General features: G+C 52.9%; 1 protein-coding gene across 8 annotated transcripts in view; it reads left to right on the forward strand.

Moving 5' to 3' along the window:
- Positions 1 to 14,713, forward strand: part of PHC2 (polyhomeotic homolog 2) — a 53,692-nt gene extending 38,979 nt beyond the window's left edge. For all 8 annotated transcript variants that reach the window (XM_047083594.1, XM_047083595.1, XM_047083596.1 and 5 more), the window contains 6 exons: positions 1,273 to 1,475; positions 3,200 to 3,329; positions 4,174 to 4,288; positions 8,476 to 8,617; positions 9,743 to 10,019; positions 13,304 to 14,713. In XM_047083594.1, coding sequence (XP_046939550.1) covers positions 1,273 to 1,475; positions 3,200 to 3,329; positions 4,174 to 4,288; positions 8,476 to 8,617; positions 9,743 to 10,019; positions 13,304 to 13,458 — 1,022 coding nt within the window. In that variant the 3' untranslated portion in view covers positions 13,459 to 14,713. The remainder of the gene's footprint in view (positions 1 to 1,272; positions 1,476 to 3,199; positions 3,330 to 4,173; positions 4,289 to 8,475; positions 8,618 to 9,742; positions 10,020 to 13,303) is intronic.
- The last annotated feature ends 2,403 nt before the right edge of the window (positions 14,714 to 17,116 follow it).

Genomic DNA, 17,116 nt, shown 5'->3' on the forward strand with positions numbered 1-17,116 from the left:
TTTCTAAAATGTGTTTATTTTTATTTCTTATGCTACATATCAGACTCTGAATTCCTGTTCCATGGTGAGATTTTCAGTGTTTAACATGAAATAAGAGCATCGACATACAAAGGTTTATGCAAAAATACTAAACTAATGTACTGAAATCGTTTTTCAAGAATGTAACACACACAGGCAGGGTTACGCTTAATATCAATAGGCTTGTTGTAATAAAGAAATGGCTTTTTCTTTCTCTTTTTTTCTTTTTTAGGAAGTTCCAGGTTACAGGCAACTTCAGCTCACACAGTTGGTGTGGAATGAGCCTGGGAAGGGGGCGGGGAGGGGGCTGCAAAAGTGAGGTAATGAGGGTCTGTACCTCTAAATCATGGAGCAGCTCAGGAGAGGGGCCGACGAAGTGGAGAAGAGGAGGGTCCCCTGTGGTGTGTTCTGTGTAGGCACCTTGACACGCTTTTTACAGCACGCTGTCAGGTCCTTCAGAGGAAGGCCAGCAGGCCCGCAGGGGAAGAGACCTTAGGAGGGGAGGACTCTGGTTGGCTAAGGACTGGACTGGATGTGGAGCTGAGAACAGGGCAAGGGGCTTGATCAAGAGCACAGGGCCAACAGAAGCAGCATAGAGCCCCCCACCTTGGGGGAGAAATTGAATGCAAGTGTATCTTAATGCGTGACCCCCAATAACCAGCCTCCTATGGATAGCACTGTGTTCACTTGGGGCTCAACCCTCGTGTTCCCTTTGTGTTCATCTCTGGGGTTTGTACTTTGACCTTTCACAGGCTGCTTAAAATCTAATCCTTTAACATGGAAAACTTTATAGAAGGTTTAACCTCTCTCCCCCAGACCCCATCACACCCCAAGCCCTGTACCTAGTGCAGCTTTTCATCCTGGTTGTAGTTATCACCTTAAATACATTCTCTCCATTGAACTGAAGATTGCCTTGTTTGTCCAGATCAATATTGACCGAGGTCTTAACTCCCAAAAGAGAATTATTATCTGTTTGACTTGGTTAACTATTCTTAGCACAGTTGGGAAATTAAAAAATACTGCTAGCTGATTAGCTGCCTGGTTGCAGGACTGATTATAGTCCCACTTGGTGGTGTGTCCATCAAACCTGCCACTTTTAAGTGGGTCATTGACAGAGGGGACTGCATGCTTTGCATTGTCGTTTGGCTCCATGGAAAAAGCCAGGCACATGCTGAGTCCCTGCCCTTCCTTCTGCTGGTCTGGACCCAGTTCTGACCTCCCCTGCTTGTGTTTTCCTACTCTCCCCTTGTACAGAGACAGGGCAGGGCATTGTTCATGCACTGACCGACCTCAGCAGCCCCGGCATGACCTCAGGGAACGGAAATTCTGCCTCCAGCATCACCGGCACTGCCCCCCAGAATGGTGAGAATAAACCACCACAGGCCATTGTGAAACCCCAAATCCTGACGCATGTTATCGAAGGGTTTGTGATCCAGGAGGGGGCGGAGCCTTTCCCGGTACGGACTACTTCTTTTCCCCTCTTTTTTTTTTTTTGTTTTTTTTTTTGAAGTATATTTTGGATGTGTATTAGAATATTTTTACATTTCCATGTAAAATGTCCAAAAATGTAAACAGTTTGCTCTTTCCTTGCTAATGTCCCCCCCGCAAAAGAATGTCAGAGCCATTTTCTTTCTAGGATTGAGTGTCTTTCTAAGGTCCAGAAAGGATCCGTGATTAGGAATAATTGGCAAGGTTCCTTGGTTAGAAGTTATCCACACACAGACTCAGCCATGTTCCTGCCTGGTGATGTGTGACCCCCTTAGTTAGAAGGGAATTCACATTGGGGTGTTGGGGGAAAGATGATGGGTTTGGGGAAATGAGACCTCGTTCAGTTTTGAATGCCAGAACTTCTGAATGGCAAAACTTTAGCCAATTAGAGAACAAAAGGAAACCGTAGAACAAAATTTTCAGGATGTGTCTGAGATGAAGAGAAGAGAACAGGGTTGTAGCCTGAAGCTTCTTTTCTGGTGACAGAGCCTTGAAGAGAATGAATGAGAGTGAGGGGTACTTTAGAAAGGCCACAATCAGATGTGTCCAATGAGAGCATAAGACCAAAGGGAAATATAAAAGAATCAAGAAAATGGCTTGTTAGAACAAAACACCCACAGCTGATTCTGTGCAGCGTGAATTGGTGAAGACAGGTGATGCTCTTATACAGGTGGGAGGAGCCCAGAGCCAGGTGCACACCGGCCTCTCCTGTGATGAGATTATCTGGCTGTTAGAGAATACCATCTTCATGGGATGCCATCTGCCTTCTGCTCATTCTTCGGGTCCCTGAGTGGTTGGAACAGTCAGCAGAAGACTCTAAGCTTGATTGACTGAGCTGGCTGAACTGCCCTTCTAAAATGCCAGAAGACAAATAGGTTCTTGTCCTCTTTCCCTCTGAAGGTTGTTCGAGGCCTGTGGCAAAGAAACCTACCTGGAGCACCTTAGCTATAAGTAGCTCCAGCCCTGTCACGTCCCCTCCCTCATTAGACTAGGTCTTGGCCTTGGTCTCCTAGAGAAACACCAGAAACCAGCCGATCTGACAGGGTGGATGCAGATTGAATGGCTCCCCCACGGCATCGCCCCAGAGATCTAGCCACCAGGTTGCCTGCACAGAGGCAACGAAGGAAGGACCAAGAGTGAATAAGCCCGTCTAGATCCTGGCAGCCACACAGGGCATTTGCTCTGTGGCCCAGAGTCCATTTCCTCCTGCTCTCCTCCATGGCTGCCTGTGTCTCTGGCTTGGGTAGAGCAGCCGTAAGGTGGGGAAAAGTAGGAAACAAAAAAATGGTTGCTGAGTCCCTCTAGTGACATACACTGTCATACACTCACACACACGGCCTCGGCTGTATTCCTGCCCGGTGACATGTGAACCCTGGGTCCTGGCAGCTTCGCTGGTGGTGATTTCTGTCTCCATCTCTGCCCCTCACTCACTTGGAAGAGTAGGTATTTTCCTAACCTCCTAAGCCGTCCTTTGGTCCTGGATTGAAGCCATCCCTGTACTTGGGGGACAGTTGGCATCTTGCCTCCTGAGCTGCTCAGCAGAATAGGGCCTTGAGCAAGGCACACTTGGATGATGATGTGGAGGCTGGCATCTGCACCTAGATGCTTTATATTTGTAATTTTGATGAGGCTGGATAACAAGGCAGTGTCTCCCACCTAACCCTCATGGCCTCCATGTCACCTTGTCCTCTAGGTGGGACGCTCGTCCCTGCTGGTGGGGAATCTCAAGAAGAAGTATGCACAGGGGTTCTTGCCTGAGAAACTTCCACAGCAGGATCACACCACCACCACTGACTCTGAGATGGAGGAGCCCTATCTGCAAGGTAGGCCCCTCACACCCCAAATGCCTTCCGATTTGGCTGAGCTGACCGGGAAGTAGACAGGGCCACAAAGGCAGGCCTCGCACACTTCCTCTAGCCGTATCCGTGGAGGAACCCTGGCCAGAGAGTGGGTTAACATATCGGTCTACCAACCATTTCCCCCGGGCCCTGCCCCCTAGAAAACAGAAGAGGGAAAGTCCCTGCCGTCGGGGAACTGTTTGTCCCCCGCCCCTCCCCCAGCCCCACTCCGGCCACGCACAGGATTCCAAGAGTTGCTTTTCCTGTGGGAGTCGCTGGCAGGAGGTGGGAGTGGGCAGGCAGGAGTGCCCCTCCTTCGCTGCCTCGGGAGCCGGCCCTCTGGCGCCACAGTGGCCAGGCGACGACTGCACTTGCAGCAGGAGCCACTGACTGAGCGGGGGCTACGTAGGATACAGAACTCCTGGGTTCTGTGATCCAAAGCAACAGCTGACCAGACGGGTCACGGTAGGGTAGGATAATTCCAGATCAGTTGTGACAGCATCCAGAGTATTCCCCATGAGCCTCCTCTCTTCCAGAGGGGTGCTGATTCTTCACCACCTGTGTTTGCCTCAGGCTCGTAGCACTCGGACAGAAAACCTGTTAGGTGTCCGGGGGTCCGTCACCAAACACCACTGCTACTGGCCAGGGTGGAAGAAACGTCTCTTCCCAAACCAGCAGGGAAAGCAGATGGGCATTTTCCAAGCTAGACCACCACTGCATGCCACAGCTGTGGGGACATGAGGAAGAGGCAGAGCAGAGAAGGGAGGCCTCGTGGGGTCCTGTGGGGGTTGTTCGTCTTTACACTTACTCTAGTTTCCATACTTTCCAGAATCCAAAGAGGAGGGTACTCCCCTCAAACTCAAGTGTGAACTCTGTGGCCGGGTGGACTTTGCCTACAAGTTCAAGCGTTCCAAGCGCTTCTGTTCCATGGCATGTGCAAAGAGGTGAGTGGCCTCAGCCCTGTCGCTGTGCCAGCCCTTCCGCCTCCTCAGGATCGCACCTCGTGTCGTGTCCTACCTCCCTTCAGCGATCGATCGTCCATCCTGGGAGACCCTAGGTGTAGCTTATCTGCGTTCCGTCTTCCTCCACCTGCCTGGAAGTGGCACCGTGTCGCTAATCCGCCAGGTCCTGGAACCCAGAGCTCGAGTGAGCAGCCCCAAGTTCGAGGAGAGGAGGCAGTGCTTCAGCTCGGCTGTCCCTCCTGGGCCCCGTTGAACCCGTCCTCTTTCCCTGCCCTTGGCAGCTACTGTCCCCATTGGGCAAGCCCTCCACCAGAGGCTTCATGCCGAGCCGCTGTGCTCATTGTAGGTGTTCTCTTTGTGCGCTTCACCCAGCGTAGACCGATGATCCTAGTCAGACACAGCGTCGTTTACTGCGTGCCTGCCACGTGCTAGGTGCTGCTCTAGGCAGTTGATACGCCCTGGGTCATCTGGTCTTCAAAATAACTGTGAGGCAGGCATAACTGTGCCCTTCACACGCGCTAGGAAACTGAGGCATAGAGGATAAGTAGTTGTGCCGAGCGGCATAGTTGGGGAGTTAGACCCATCTGACTCCAGAGCCCTATGTGGTCTTCATACCAAGGCAGAAGAGGCACCAATCCCAGAGCCCTGGACCCTCAAAGGAATAGAACTCTCTCAATCCCCAGGCAGAGAGGGGCTCCGCATGCCAGCTGGAATAAGGCTGTCCTCAGCCCTGTGCTGGAGGTAATCAGGGTACCTCTGTGAAGCTCTGCCAAGCTACAGGCATATCTCATTTTATCATGCTTCCCAGATACTGCACTTTTTACACATTGAAGGTGTGCGGCAACTCTGTGTCAGGCAAGTCCATCGGCACCGTTTTTCCAACAGCATTCGCTCACTTCTTGTCTCTGTGTCACATTTTGGTAATTCTTGCAATATTTCCCTTTTCGTTATTATCACATCGCAGCGATCAGTGATCTTTGGTGTTACATGATTGTTCTGGGTTCTGTGAACTACTGCCACATAAGATGGTGAACTTAGTAAACGTCATGTGTGTTCTGAGTGCTCCACCAACCGACCGTTCCCCTGTCTCTCCCTCTCCTCAGGCCTCCCTATTCCTTGAGACACAACAGTGTTGAGATTAGGCCCATTAATAACCCTACTGTGGCCTCTAAGTGATCAAGTGAAAGGAAGAGGCACAGGTCTCTCACTTCCAATCAAAAGCTAGAAATGATTAAGCTTAGTGAGGAAGGCATGTGGAAAGCCAAGATGGCCAGAAGATAGGCCTCTGGTTCCAAACAGTTAGCCAAGTTGTGAATGCAAAGGAAAAGTTCTTGAAGGAAATTAAAAGTGCTACTCCAGTGAACATGCAAATGATAAGAAAGCAAAACAGCCTTATTGCGGATATGGACAAACTTTGAGTGGTCTACATAGAAGATCAAACCAGCCCCAACATTCCCTTAAGCCACAGTCTAATCCAGAGCAAGGCCCCGACTGTCTTCAATTCTGTGAAGCTGAGAGAGGAGAGGAAGCTGCAGAAGAAAAATCTGAAGCTGGCTGAGGTTGGTTCATGAGATTTAAGGGAAGAAGCCATCTCGTTTTATAAAAATGCATAGTGAGGCAGCAGGTGCTGATGTAGAAGCTGCAGCCAGTTACCCAGAAGATCCGGCTACAGTAATTCAGGAAGGTGGCCGTGCTAAACAACAGATTTTCAATGCAGACAAAACAGCCTGTTACTGGAAGAAGACACCGTCTAGGACTTGCGTAGCTAGAGAGAAGTCTGTGCTTGGCGTCATAGCTTCAGAGGACAAGCTGACTGTCGTGTTAGGGGCTAATGCAGCTGGTGAGTTGTTGGAAATTGAAGTCTATGCCCATGGACCATTCTGAACATCCCTTAAGAATTATGCTACATCGGGGCGCCTGGGTGGCGCAGTCGGTTAAGCGTCCGACTTCAGCCAGGTCACGATCTTGCGGTCCGTGAGTTCGAGCCCCGCGTCGGGCTCTGGGCTGATGGCTCAGAGCCTGGAGCCTGTTTCCAGTTCTGTGTCTCCCTCTCTCTCTGCCCCTCCCCCATTCATGCTCTGTCTCTCTCTGTCCCAAAAATAAATGAACGTTGGAAAAAAAAAATTTTTTTAAAAAAAGAATTATGCTACATCTACTCTGCCTGTGCTCTGTCAGTGGAACAACAAAGCCTGGATGACAGCACATCTGTTTATGGCATGGTTTAGTAAATATTTTAAGTCCACTGTTGAGACTTACTGCTCAGGAAAAAAAGATTTTTTTTCAGAATATCACTGCTCAAGGAGCCTGGGTGGCTCAGTCGGTTAAGTGTCTGACTTCAGCTCAAGTCATGATCTCATAGTCTGTGAGTTCAAGCCCCACGTCAGGCTCTGTGCTGACAGCTCAGAGCCTGGAGCCTGCTTTGGATTCTGTGTCTCCCTCTCTCTCGCCCCTCCCCCCCCCAAAATAAACATTAAAAAAAAAAATACAGAATGTCACCACTCACTGAGAGTGCACCTGGTCACCCACAAGCTCTGATGGAGATGGCAATGAGATTTCATGTTGTTTCCATGCCTGCTAACAAATATATCATCCATTCTGTAGCCCATGGATCAAGGGGTCATTTTGACTTTCAGGTCTTTTTTTAAAGTGCATTTCGTAAAACCCTAGCTGCCATAGATCGGGATGGTGGATCTGGGAAGAGTCCATTAAAAACTTTCTGGAAAGGATTTGTCATTCTAGATGCCTTTAAGAATATTCAGGATGCATGGGACGTGCTCAAAATAGCAACATTAATGGAGTTTGGAAGAAGTTGATTCCCACCCTCATGGATGACCGTGAGGGGTTCAAGACTTCAGTGGAGGAAGTCCTTGTAGATGTGGTGGAAATAGCAAGAGAACCTGAATGAGGAGTGGAGCCTGAAGACGGGGCGGGGTTGCTACCATCTCGTGATGCAACTTGAGTGGATGAGGAGTGGCTTCTTATAGAGGAGCAAAGAAAGTAAGAACGTGGTGGGTGGAATCTCCTGGTGAAGATGCTTGTGAAGATTGTTGAAATGACAACAAAGGATTACATAAACTGAGTTGATAAAGCAGTGGCAGGGTTTGAGAGGAGTCCCAATTTTGAAAGCAGTTCTGTGAGGAAAATGCTATCAAACAGCATTGCACGTGACAAAGAAATCGCCCATGAAAGGGAGAGTCCATCACCATGGCAGACTTCATCGTCTTATTTTAGGAACTTGCCCCAGCCTTCAGCACCCACCACCCTGATCAGCGAGCAGCTGTTGGCATCGAGGCGAAACCCTCCATCAGCAAAAAGGTTATTTATGACTCACTGAAAGCTCAGATGATGGTTAGCGATTTTTAGCAATAAGGTATTTTTTTATTTTATAAAATTTTTTTAATGTTTATTTTTGAGAGAGAGAGAGAGAGAGAGAGAGAGCACAAGCAGGGAAGGGGCAGAGAGAGAGGGAGACACAGAATCCAAAGCAGGCTCCGGGCTCTGAGCTGTCAGCACAGAGCCTGACGCGGGGCTTGAACTCACAAACTGTGAGGTCATGACCTGAACCTAAGTCAGACGCTTAACCAACTGAGCCACCCAGGCGCCCCAGCAATAAGGTGTTTTTAAATTAAGGCATGTACATTGGGTTTTTTTAGACATAATGCTATTGCATGCTTAATAAACTCCAGTGTAACGTAAACCTTACTTTTATATGCATCAGGGAACAAACAGAAGTCATCTGACTCTCTTTATTGCGAGTCCTCTCTGGAACCGACCCCGCAGTGTCTGTGAGGTGCGCCTGTACCTCCCAGCAGGACTGCAGGCAGCTGTCTTCTGGCACCAGTGACGTTCAGTGTAGACCATGTCGGCCACGAGTTCTTCGCATGAACCTGAGTTGTCATGTTGACCACTTGCCACATGTTAGCTCATGTCACTGTTGGACCGAGTTCGGGAAGTGAGCCGTCTCATTCCCAGCTCCAGATGAGGAAACTGAGGCTCAGAGATCCAGTGGCTTACCCAGAGTCACACAGCTAGCAGTCAGTGGTAGACCCAGGATCGGCGCAAATAGACAGACTCAGGTGTTGCTTGAGAGCCCGGCTGCTGTCATGCTGCCCGAGGCCCGTACTCCCCATGACTGTGCTCTGACTTCCGTCCTTCCCCGACTCCGGCAGGTACAACGTGGGGTGCACCAAACGAGTGGGGCTTTTCCACTCGGACCGGAGCAAGCTTCAGAAGGCAGGAGCCACGACCCACAACCGCCGCCGGGCCAGCAAAGCCAGTCTGCCACCACTTACCAAGGATACCAAGAAGCAGGTGAGATGCCGGCCTGACACAAGTCCCCGCCAACTTCCCTTCTTAACACCCGCATGCCTTTCCCACTGCTGACTAAGTATACTCTGTTATGTCCTCATTTCTCACAACCTTCTCAGGTCCCTTAAGGGGCCCTTGCATTTGGACCCATGGATGCTTAGGGGTGGTTTCCCTTGCCCCTTTCTCACTTTTCCCCTTCCAGTTTGCTTCCATCCTTCTGGGAGCATGGAAGTGGGGTCTCCTCTGCCTGGCCCTGTGAAGAGACAAACCGTCCCGGTTATCTCATGTCTCACATGGAGGGCGGGGTGGGGAGGCAGCCTATACCCTTTCCCCCACATCTCATTGGCTCTTTTTGGTTTTTTTCTTAATGTTTATTTTTGAGTAAGAGAGAAAGAGCATGAGCGGGGGAGGGACAGAGAGAGAGGGAGACACAGAATCCGAAGCAGGCTCCAGGCTCTGAGCTGTCAGCACAGAGCCCGACACGGGGCTCGAACTCACGAACCGTGAGACCATGACCTGAGCCGAAGATGGCCGTTTAACCAACCGAGCCACCCAGGCGCCCCGTCATTGCCTCCTCAAACACAGAGCACTGAGTTCTTGAAGCCTCTACCAGGACCATGGGTATTCATTCGTTAACTATTTTGTAGCCCCAGCCGTATGCTAAGAGGCGCTGTAGCGCTGTGAGGCACTAAGGCTCTAAGTCACCCTGCGGGAGCCCACGGCCTAGTGGGACATTTCAGAACCTGATGTATTTTTGCTGCTTATTGTCACTTGGGTCATAAACCTCTTAAAGACTCTGAGGAAAGCTGCCATCCAACATGCACATGCCCAGGAAATTCTCCGTGCTGTTTCGTAGACCACCCCTGAAACCCATAGAGCCCTGGTTTAAAACCCCACATCTAGAAGAAACAACAGACATAGAGTCAGGTCATTGCCGTGCAGTGTGGTGCACGTGCCAGTACTGGGAGGACCAGAGAGGGGACAGCCCGGAAGATGCTTTGATCTAGGAATTCAAAGGTATGTAGTCATGGACCAAGTAGAAGGAGGACACCACTTGCTTTGCCTGTCACTCTGCTAGACGTGGGTGGTTCTCCCATCAGGAAGCCAACCATTCTCTCTGCCCCCCAGCCAACAGGCACCGTGCCCCTCTCGGTCACGGCCGCATTGCAGCTGACACACAGCCAGGAAGACTCCAGCCGTTGCTCGGATAACTCAAGCTATGAGGAGCCCCTGTCACCCATCTCAGCCAGTTCGTCCACCTCCCGCCGGCGACAAGGCCAGCGGGACCTGGAGCTCCCTGACATGCACATGCGGGACCTGGTGGGCATGGGGCACCACTTCCTACCAAGCGAGCCCACCAAATGGAATGTAGAAGATGTCTACGAGTTCATCCGCTCCCTGCCAGGTAAGACCCCTGACAGTCCCACACCTGCCCGGGATAGCATTGCATGGGAGAGAGGGAGAGACCTCCCCTCCCCCAACCAGGAAATGACTCAGTTGATGACTCAGGCTCACGAACGGGAGTGCAGAGATGAGTCAGTGAGGTTCCCACCTGGAAGAGTGTACTTTCTAGTTCAGAACACAACTGTAAGTTAAATCCTGTGCCTGTAATGAGGTGTATTTGCTGCCATGGTGAGCCGGCTGTGTGAAATGCAGAGGGGACGGTGAGTCGACCCTGTGTCTCTCCTGGGACAGAGTGTGAGAGGAGCCAAGTGGAATGTAGGCAACCTGTCAAGGAGAAAGCCAGCAGAGGACAGTGGGAGCTGGAAACCGCGGGCGGGCAGGCCTCGGCCAGCTGGAGAGATGGCACCAGGGGGGGCGTGTGAGCAGAGGCACACAGATGTGCAAGTCTGCCGCGTACCCAGGACTGCACACAACCCTGGCGGGGAGTGCACGTGGTTTTGAGGGCTACAGTTGAGAAATGAACCCTGGAAGGCAAACCTCACGTTATTCACAGATGCTCTCCGTGGAATCACACAACCTCTCTACTGTAGTTTCTGCCCAGTCTCACCCAGCCGCTGGCCACACCAGGTACAGAGGGGCCGCCACGGGCCTGGGACTCCAAGCCTGGAGTGGAAATAGCGGTTGAGAGCACAGCCTTGTGTGTCAGGACTGGGCTCGCATCCCGGCTCTGCCCCTTAGCTCAGTGTGTTAGTCATCTGTTGCTGCGCCCCCAGAATATATCCCCACACGGTCACTGTCGGGAAGGAATCTGGGAGTGGCTCGGCTGGGCAGTTCTGCCCCAGGGCCTCTCACAAGGTTGCGATGAAGATGTGGCTTCCCTGGGGCTGCGGAATCCTGTTCTGAGGTGCCGCACTGCCCTGATTCTCGAGGAGGGTATGGCTGCCCACAGCGGGTGTCAGTTCCTCTCAGTATGGGCCACTCACGCTTGGGTGTTCCCAGGACGTGGCAAGCGCTTGCCCTACAGCTGGTGGTCCGGGACATCAGGTGGAAGCCACTGTGCCCCTTTTGATCTAGATTCCGAAACCACGTGGTGTCACTTTCACACTGTCACACAGGTCGTGCCTGCGGGGGCATAAAAGGGAAGCCAGGTTGATTTGGAGCTGTCTGAGGGCCGGTTACCATAGTTCCCCAGTCACTGGCCCCAGTGATTCATGTCCCTCCCTCAAGTAGACCACCCCCACCCCCACCCTGACCCCATAGGCCTCATTCCATGACAGCAGGGGCTCAAAGCCCAGGATCTCAACCAGCGAACTCAGGTCCGGGCGTGGAGGAGCTCCTGCGGCCAGTTCCTCTCGATCTGAACACCTGAGAGCTAGAGACGTGACCCGTCTCCTTCCACAAACCCCAGATCTGGCGGGACAGGCACAGGGTCACCGCAGTAGGCATGCTTGTTCAACAAGGGGAAAACGGGGGATACAGGAGCCATGGCACTAGTTCCGAAACCTAGCACGGACACATGTTGGCATTTCCCGAATTAGGACTCAGAGCCTAGGAGTGACTTTCTTTCCCTTTCTTGGTTCCACCCTCTGAGTCATCCTTTCTTTCCCATGAAAGGCAGCCTGGGCTTTCAGCAGAGGCGTTTTCTCAGCCTGTTTGTACTGCTCCTCATTTTCTATGACTTCTGACTCTTTCGGTTGGAGCAGTGTCTGTGCGAGTACGATTCTCTTAAAATCTTTGTGGGCTTCCTATGCGAGTTGTTCGGGTTCACTCCATTAGACAAAACCCATACCCAAAAATGCTCCAAGGTAAGCCTTCCTCTCTGTCGGCTTCTTCTGAAGCTGGGGGACAGTGCCCCTAACCTCTCAGAAGTTCCGCTGTTGAATGGCGAGGATCCATGAGGCACGCCCATTACATCCTTAGAGAGCCCTCTGAGGCAGCACCTTCATGCTTCCAAGGTCTTAGCGAAAGATTGATCACACCCTCAGTTCCGTCTCTAGCCCGTGTCCCACGTCCTGGCTTTGACCTCTGCCTAGAGACTACTTCGTAGTTTCAGCCTCATTTGCTGTCAGAGAGGCTAGCGATTTTCTTTTTTTTTATTTTTTTTTTTAATTTTTTTTTCAACGTTTATTTATTTTTGGGACAGAGAGAGACAGAGCATGAACAGGGGAGGGGCAGAGAGAGAGGGAGACACAGAATCGGAAACAGGCTCCAGGCTCTGAGCCATCAGCCCAGAGCCCGACGCGGGGCTCGAACTCACAGACCGCGAGATCGTGACCTGGCTGAAGTCGGACGCTTAACCGACTGCGCCACCCAGGCGCCCCAGAGGCTAGCGATTTTCAAACCAGCCAGTCCTAGCTCCTTGATGTGGAACAGTTCTGCCTTTTCCTTGCCTCTCCTCAGTTTCCTGTGAGCAGCATCAGACGCCAGGCGAAGCCTCTGGCATTCTGCTGGAAACGCTCTCAGATTGCTCAGTTCGTGAGGCATGTTAAACTCACCGCGTGACCCCCGCAGCAGGACGGCCACATTTGCTCCGTTTTTTCCGATTTCCAGGAACAGTTTCCTCACTTTCCTCGAAGCCTCACCCAGTTTCCTCACAGGCCATCAGACTCCCACCGAGCCTCAAGCCTCTCTGAGTGTCTGAGACGCCTCACTGACTCCTCACGGTCCTTCCAGCTGCCGCCTCCTGGCCATGGAAGCACCCCTCTTCCGGGAACCAAACTTCATTCGTTACCCCAGAGTGTAGTGGCTGCTACCCCGGGTTCTGCGGGTCGGGGATGCGGCTTAGCTGCGCAGCACTGGCCTGGGCTCTTACGAGGCCTCCATCGGGATGGCAGCCAGAGTGCAGTTGTCTGGTCTGGAGCCGAAGGACCGGTTCCAAGGTGCCCCACCCAGGCGGCCTCAGTTCCTGTCCACCTGGGCCTCTTCGGAGTGCTGCTCCAGGGTCCTCACGATACGGTCGCCAGCTTCCTCCAAAATAAAGCAAGGTGGCAGCTGCTGTACCCTTGGTGACCTAGGCCTGGAAATCACACGCGGTCACTCCTGCAGCACCGTGTTGCTCCGCTGGGTCCGCCCAGTCCATTGAGGGGAGGGTCCAGTGAGGACACACGCGTGAATGAGGAGGTGGGACCACTGGGGGAGTCGCTTGGCCTCTGACGGCAGGATGGCCTTCCTCGAGGTGCGGGGCGGCCGGGAGGGTTAGATGAGATCGCACGTCTCCCGCGCAGTGACCGCCAAGCGCGAACGCGGGAGCTCAGGGTGATGCGGTCCTTGGTGGTGTCCCCTCAGGCTGCCAGGAGATCGCAGAGGAGTTCCGCGCCCAGGAGATCGACGGGCAAGCCCTGCTGCTGCTCAAGGAGGACCATCTGATGAGCGCCATGAACATCAAGCTGGGGCCGGCCCTGAAGATCTACGCACGCATCAGCATGCTCAAGGACTCGTAGGGCCGGCCGGAGAGCCAGGGGTCTGGCCCGGGCTCCTCCTCCCGACTGAGCAGAGCCAGGCGGACGTTCCTGAGGGGCCCAGAAACGGGGCCAGTCGGAGGGAAGGGCTCTCCCTGTGGGGCGTGGCTGGTGAGGAGGGCTTGGCACCCCCTCAATGGCTCTCAGGGGCCTTTCTTTCTGTGGGAGGGGCAGAGAGGTAGGTGGCGCAGAAGATGGGGCTTTATGCTTGTAAATATTGATAGCACTGGCTTCCTCCAAAGTCCCAATACTCTAGCCCCGCTCTCTTCCTCTCTTTCTGTCCCCCATTTTCCAGGGGGCATATGGTCAGGGCTCCCCAACCTGAGTTGGGTTACTTCCAAGGGCAGCCGTCAGGCCTGGATAGAGGCCTCGCGAGCCCTTGCCTGCCTTCCTCCCGCTTCTTTCTCCAGGCCTGGCTAACTCTTCCGTTGCCAGCTTCTCCCCCTTCAGCCCGTTTCTGAAGCAGCCAGGGGCTCTCCCCCTTCACCCTCTGCAGGTGGAGCGAGAGAAGCTGGGCCCGGTTCGGCCACGCCCACTGGCACAGACGCCTTAACGCTGTGTGTGTGACTGGATGACTGTGTAGGAGCCTGGACTGACAGATGGGCCCAGAGCCACCCTCTGGCACCTCCAGGTGTTCTGTAGCAAACAGCCACTTAGTGCTTTGTCCTGGACTCCACTCAGCCTCAGGATGGGGAATAGAAAAGGAGGGCAGCCTCTGTGCAGAGAGGCGAGATCAGGCGGTTTTCCTTTCCAGAGTGGGCACGCTGTCTCCGAAGCCCTTCCCACACTGTGAAGTCCCCCCGACTGCCCTGCTGTGCCACGAACAGCATTAAGGGAGCTGCTGTAGGCCGGGCGGGGCCTCCTGGCCTGTCCGCCCGCCCGCCCCAGGAGCCCCTGAGTGGGGCCCAGAGAACGCCTGAGGGCAGAGAAGAGCCAGGGTGGCGTTGCCACGAAGAAGGCAGCCTTGGGCCTCCAGCTCCCACACTTGTTTGCCTCTCGAACTTGCTAGCAATTTGAGCTACCTGCGGAGGAGGCGGGGCAGGAAGGGCGAGGGCCTGCCTCTGACTTGCCCTGTCCTCGGAGGCTCCTGGGGGAGGAGCGGGGCTCTCCCTGGGAACAGGGTGGGCACCTTTCTCAGCTTGTTCTATTCCCCACACACACCCCCAGGCAGGGTTGGAAATGAAGGACTTTTTTAACCTTTTGTTTTCGTTTTTTAAAAATAAATCTGTAAAATCTGTTTCTTCTGTGCCTTTCTCCACTGGCTCCTTTTCGTCCACAAGGAGAGGGGTGGTTTCCTGGGTTGGGGGAGGGACGGCCTTGACTGGACAGCACGCCCTCCGCGCTTTGCTGGGGCCCGGTCCGTGGTCTGAGGGCGCCCTTCGCCCCATTTCACAGGAGGAAGCTGACACGGCCTCTCTTTCACCTGTGTCCCTTGGAGTGGGAGGGTCCAGAGCCCCTTAGCTCTGAGTCCCCCTCTCACTTCCCGCAGGGGAGACGCAGTGCTCTTGGGCCAGGAATAACCTGGAACACCTGGGGCAGAGCCCAGACTCTTCCATCCCCAGGCACACACCCTCGGTTGTTGCTGCGCAGTGGCTCCGTGTCCGAGAGCCCTTGGGATGGCTTTGGTTCACTCGGCAGTTTCTGAGCAGTTGTGGGATGTTGGAATAGCTGATTATTAGAGGCTTTGTCCTCGCGCAAGTGACACCTAAGTCTTGAATGAAGAAGAAAGGGCATTCTCGACGCAGGTGGCTCTGCAAAGGCATGGGGGGTGGGGTGTGGATGGTGGGACTCGAGCTGAGCTGGCCGGAGTAGCCCCGGTTGTGTGCGGCCAACAGCGGCTTGTGTGGCCCTGTGCCTCCCTGAACCAGGCCTCGTGGAGCGCAAAGCAGCCCCTGCCCTGCCCAATGGAGCTGAAACTCCCTTATGAAACTCCTGCGCCTGACCTCCTGCTCCTTCCAGCCTCTGGGTTTTTCCTTAAGGCAGTGTTTCTGCTTGTTTAAAATGTGGGTTTGAGGCCTGGGCCCCAGCACACTGAATCAGTCTCCAAGGGTGGAGCCTGGGAAGATATGGCATAATAACTTCTAGGAGTTTGATACCGCCTCTTTGGAAAGCCAGTTAAATTGTAACTACTACCTGGAGGAGGAGAAGGAGAAGCCGACTTATGAGTTTGATTACCCAGAGGCCGGAGCCCGGACTGGAGGGGCAGCTCTGCCAGGGCCAGGCGGGGCGGAACCCAGGGGAAAGCGGGAAGGCGCGGGGAACCACCCGGTGGAGGAATGCAGGCCCAGCCGCCAGGTGCACTAGGGCCCCATGCGGATCCAGACAAGCCCCTTCACCCCAGACCCCCATTTTCCCTTCTGGGGAAAGTGAAAGCCAGGCCTCTCCTGAATTTGTTCTTCATGCGTGGTGAAGGAGGAAGACACCGAAACTCCTAAAAGGGGCCACGGTGAATTCGAGGGCACTGACACAAGCAAATACTGGTGGTTTTGTTTGGGTGACAGGCCCCACCTGTTGTAAGTTGGAAGGGTGCTTCTTTAAATTTTTTTTAAACATGTATTCATTTTTGGGAGACAGAGACAGAGCCCGAGCCGGGGAGGGTGAGAGAGAGGGAGACACAGAATCGGAAGCAGGCTCCAGGCTCCGAGATGTCATGTCAGCACAGAGCCTGACGCGGGGCTCGAACCCACAAACAGTGCGAGTGTGACCTGACCCGAGCTGAAGTAGGAAGCTTAACCGAGCCACCCAGGCAACCCGAAGCTTGCTTCTTTAAATCCATAGGGAGAGCCCCTGCTTGCGAAAGCTCACGGTAGGCCACTTTTACCAAAACCCTACAGCAGTACCTGTTTCCACTAAGGAAAACAAATGCCAAGAGGGTTTTTGTTTTATGAAAAAAGGCAAAAAGTGAAAATAGCCTTTGCTTTGCAGCAAGCTGCCATAGAAGCTCATGCAGTGCTAGGCCCTTCCGGGGACCGGGGACCCAGGGACCGAGCTCCTTCCGGAGACCGTGCTCCTCCCGGGACCTGGGACGTGTGGCATCTCCGTCCCCACAGCTCAGGGAGCATCTGTGCTTTGTCTCCATTTATTTTGTGTATCCGTTAGCAAGATGACAGTGTCCTAAGGGAGCAGAAAAGCCCACCATGGGTTACCCTTTGGATCCGGGAACGCTGAAAAAAACTTTCCATATAAAGTAATGATTCAATTAAAACTTCGCTTTTATGCCTTTTCTACTGAGGGCAGTTTTCATAAAGAACTATCTTCTTTCAGATAGCAGGAAAACCTGTATTCGTTCCTGTTTATGCTTTACTTAGAATTTTGAAGACTTTTTTGATCATGAGCCACGGTTTAAAAAAAAAGGTCTCCCGCTCTCATATACATACCTAAATATAGATCTCTGAAACAAAAATTTCATAAAACAATACCTACCTTTATGTGCAATAAATTCTAATATTTTCTTTTCAATTCTCTTCCTGTTCAATACGTTTAAATCTTGGTCTTGATCCCTGAGCCACAAAACTGATTTCTGAGAACTTGCAAACTGCACTTTTAGAAAACCCTGCCCAGTGTAAACTTTCCAAAACCCTTCCCTATCCCTATCTTGTGTGGCTCTTACACTGTGCTGGGTGACCGGTGTATGTACCCC

Source organism: Lynx rufus, unplaced genomic scaffold (genome assembly GCF_022079265.1).
Source record: "Lynx rufus isolate CCGP_SWC_20201006 ecotype Redwood Valley unplaced genomic scaffold, mLynRuf1.p SCAF_2, whole genome shotgun sequence".
Classification (NCBI taxonomy): Eukaryota; Metazoa; Chordata; class Mammalia; order Carnivora; family Felidae; genus Lynx; species Lynx rufus.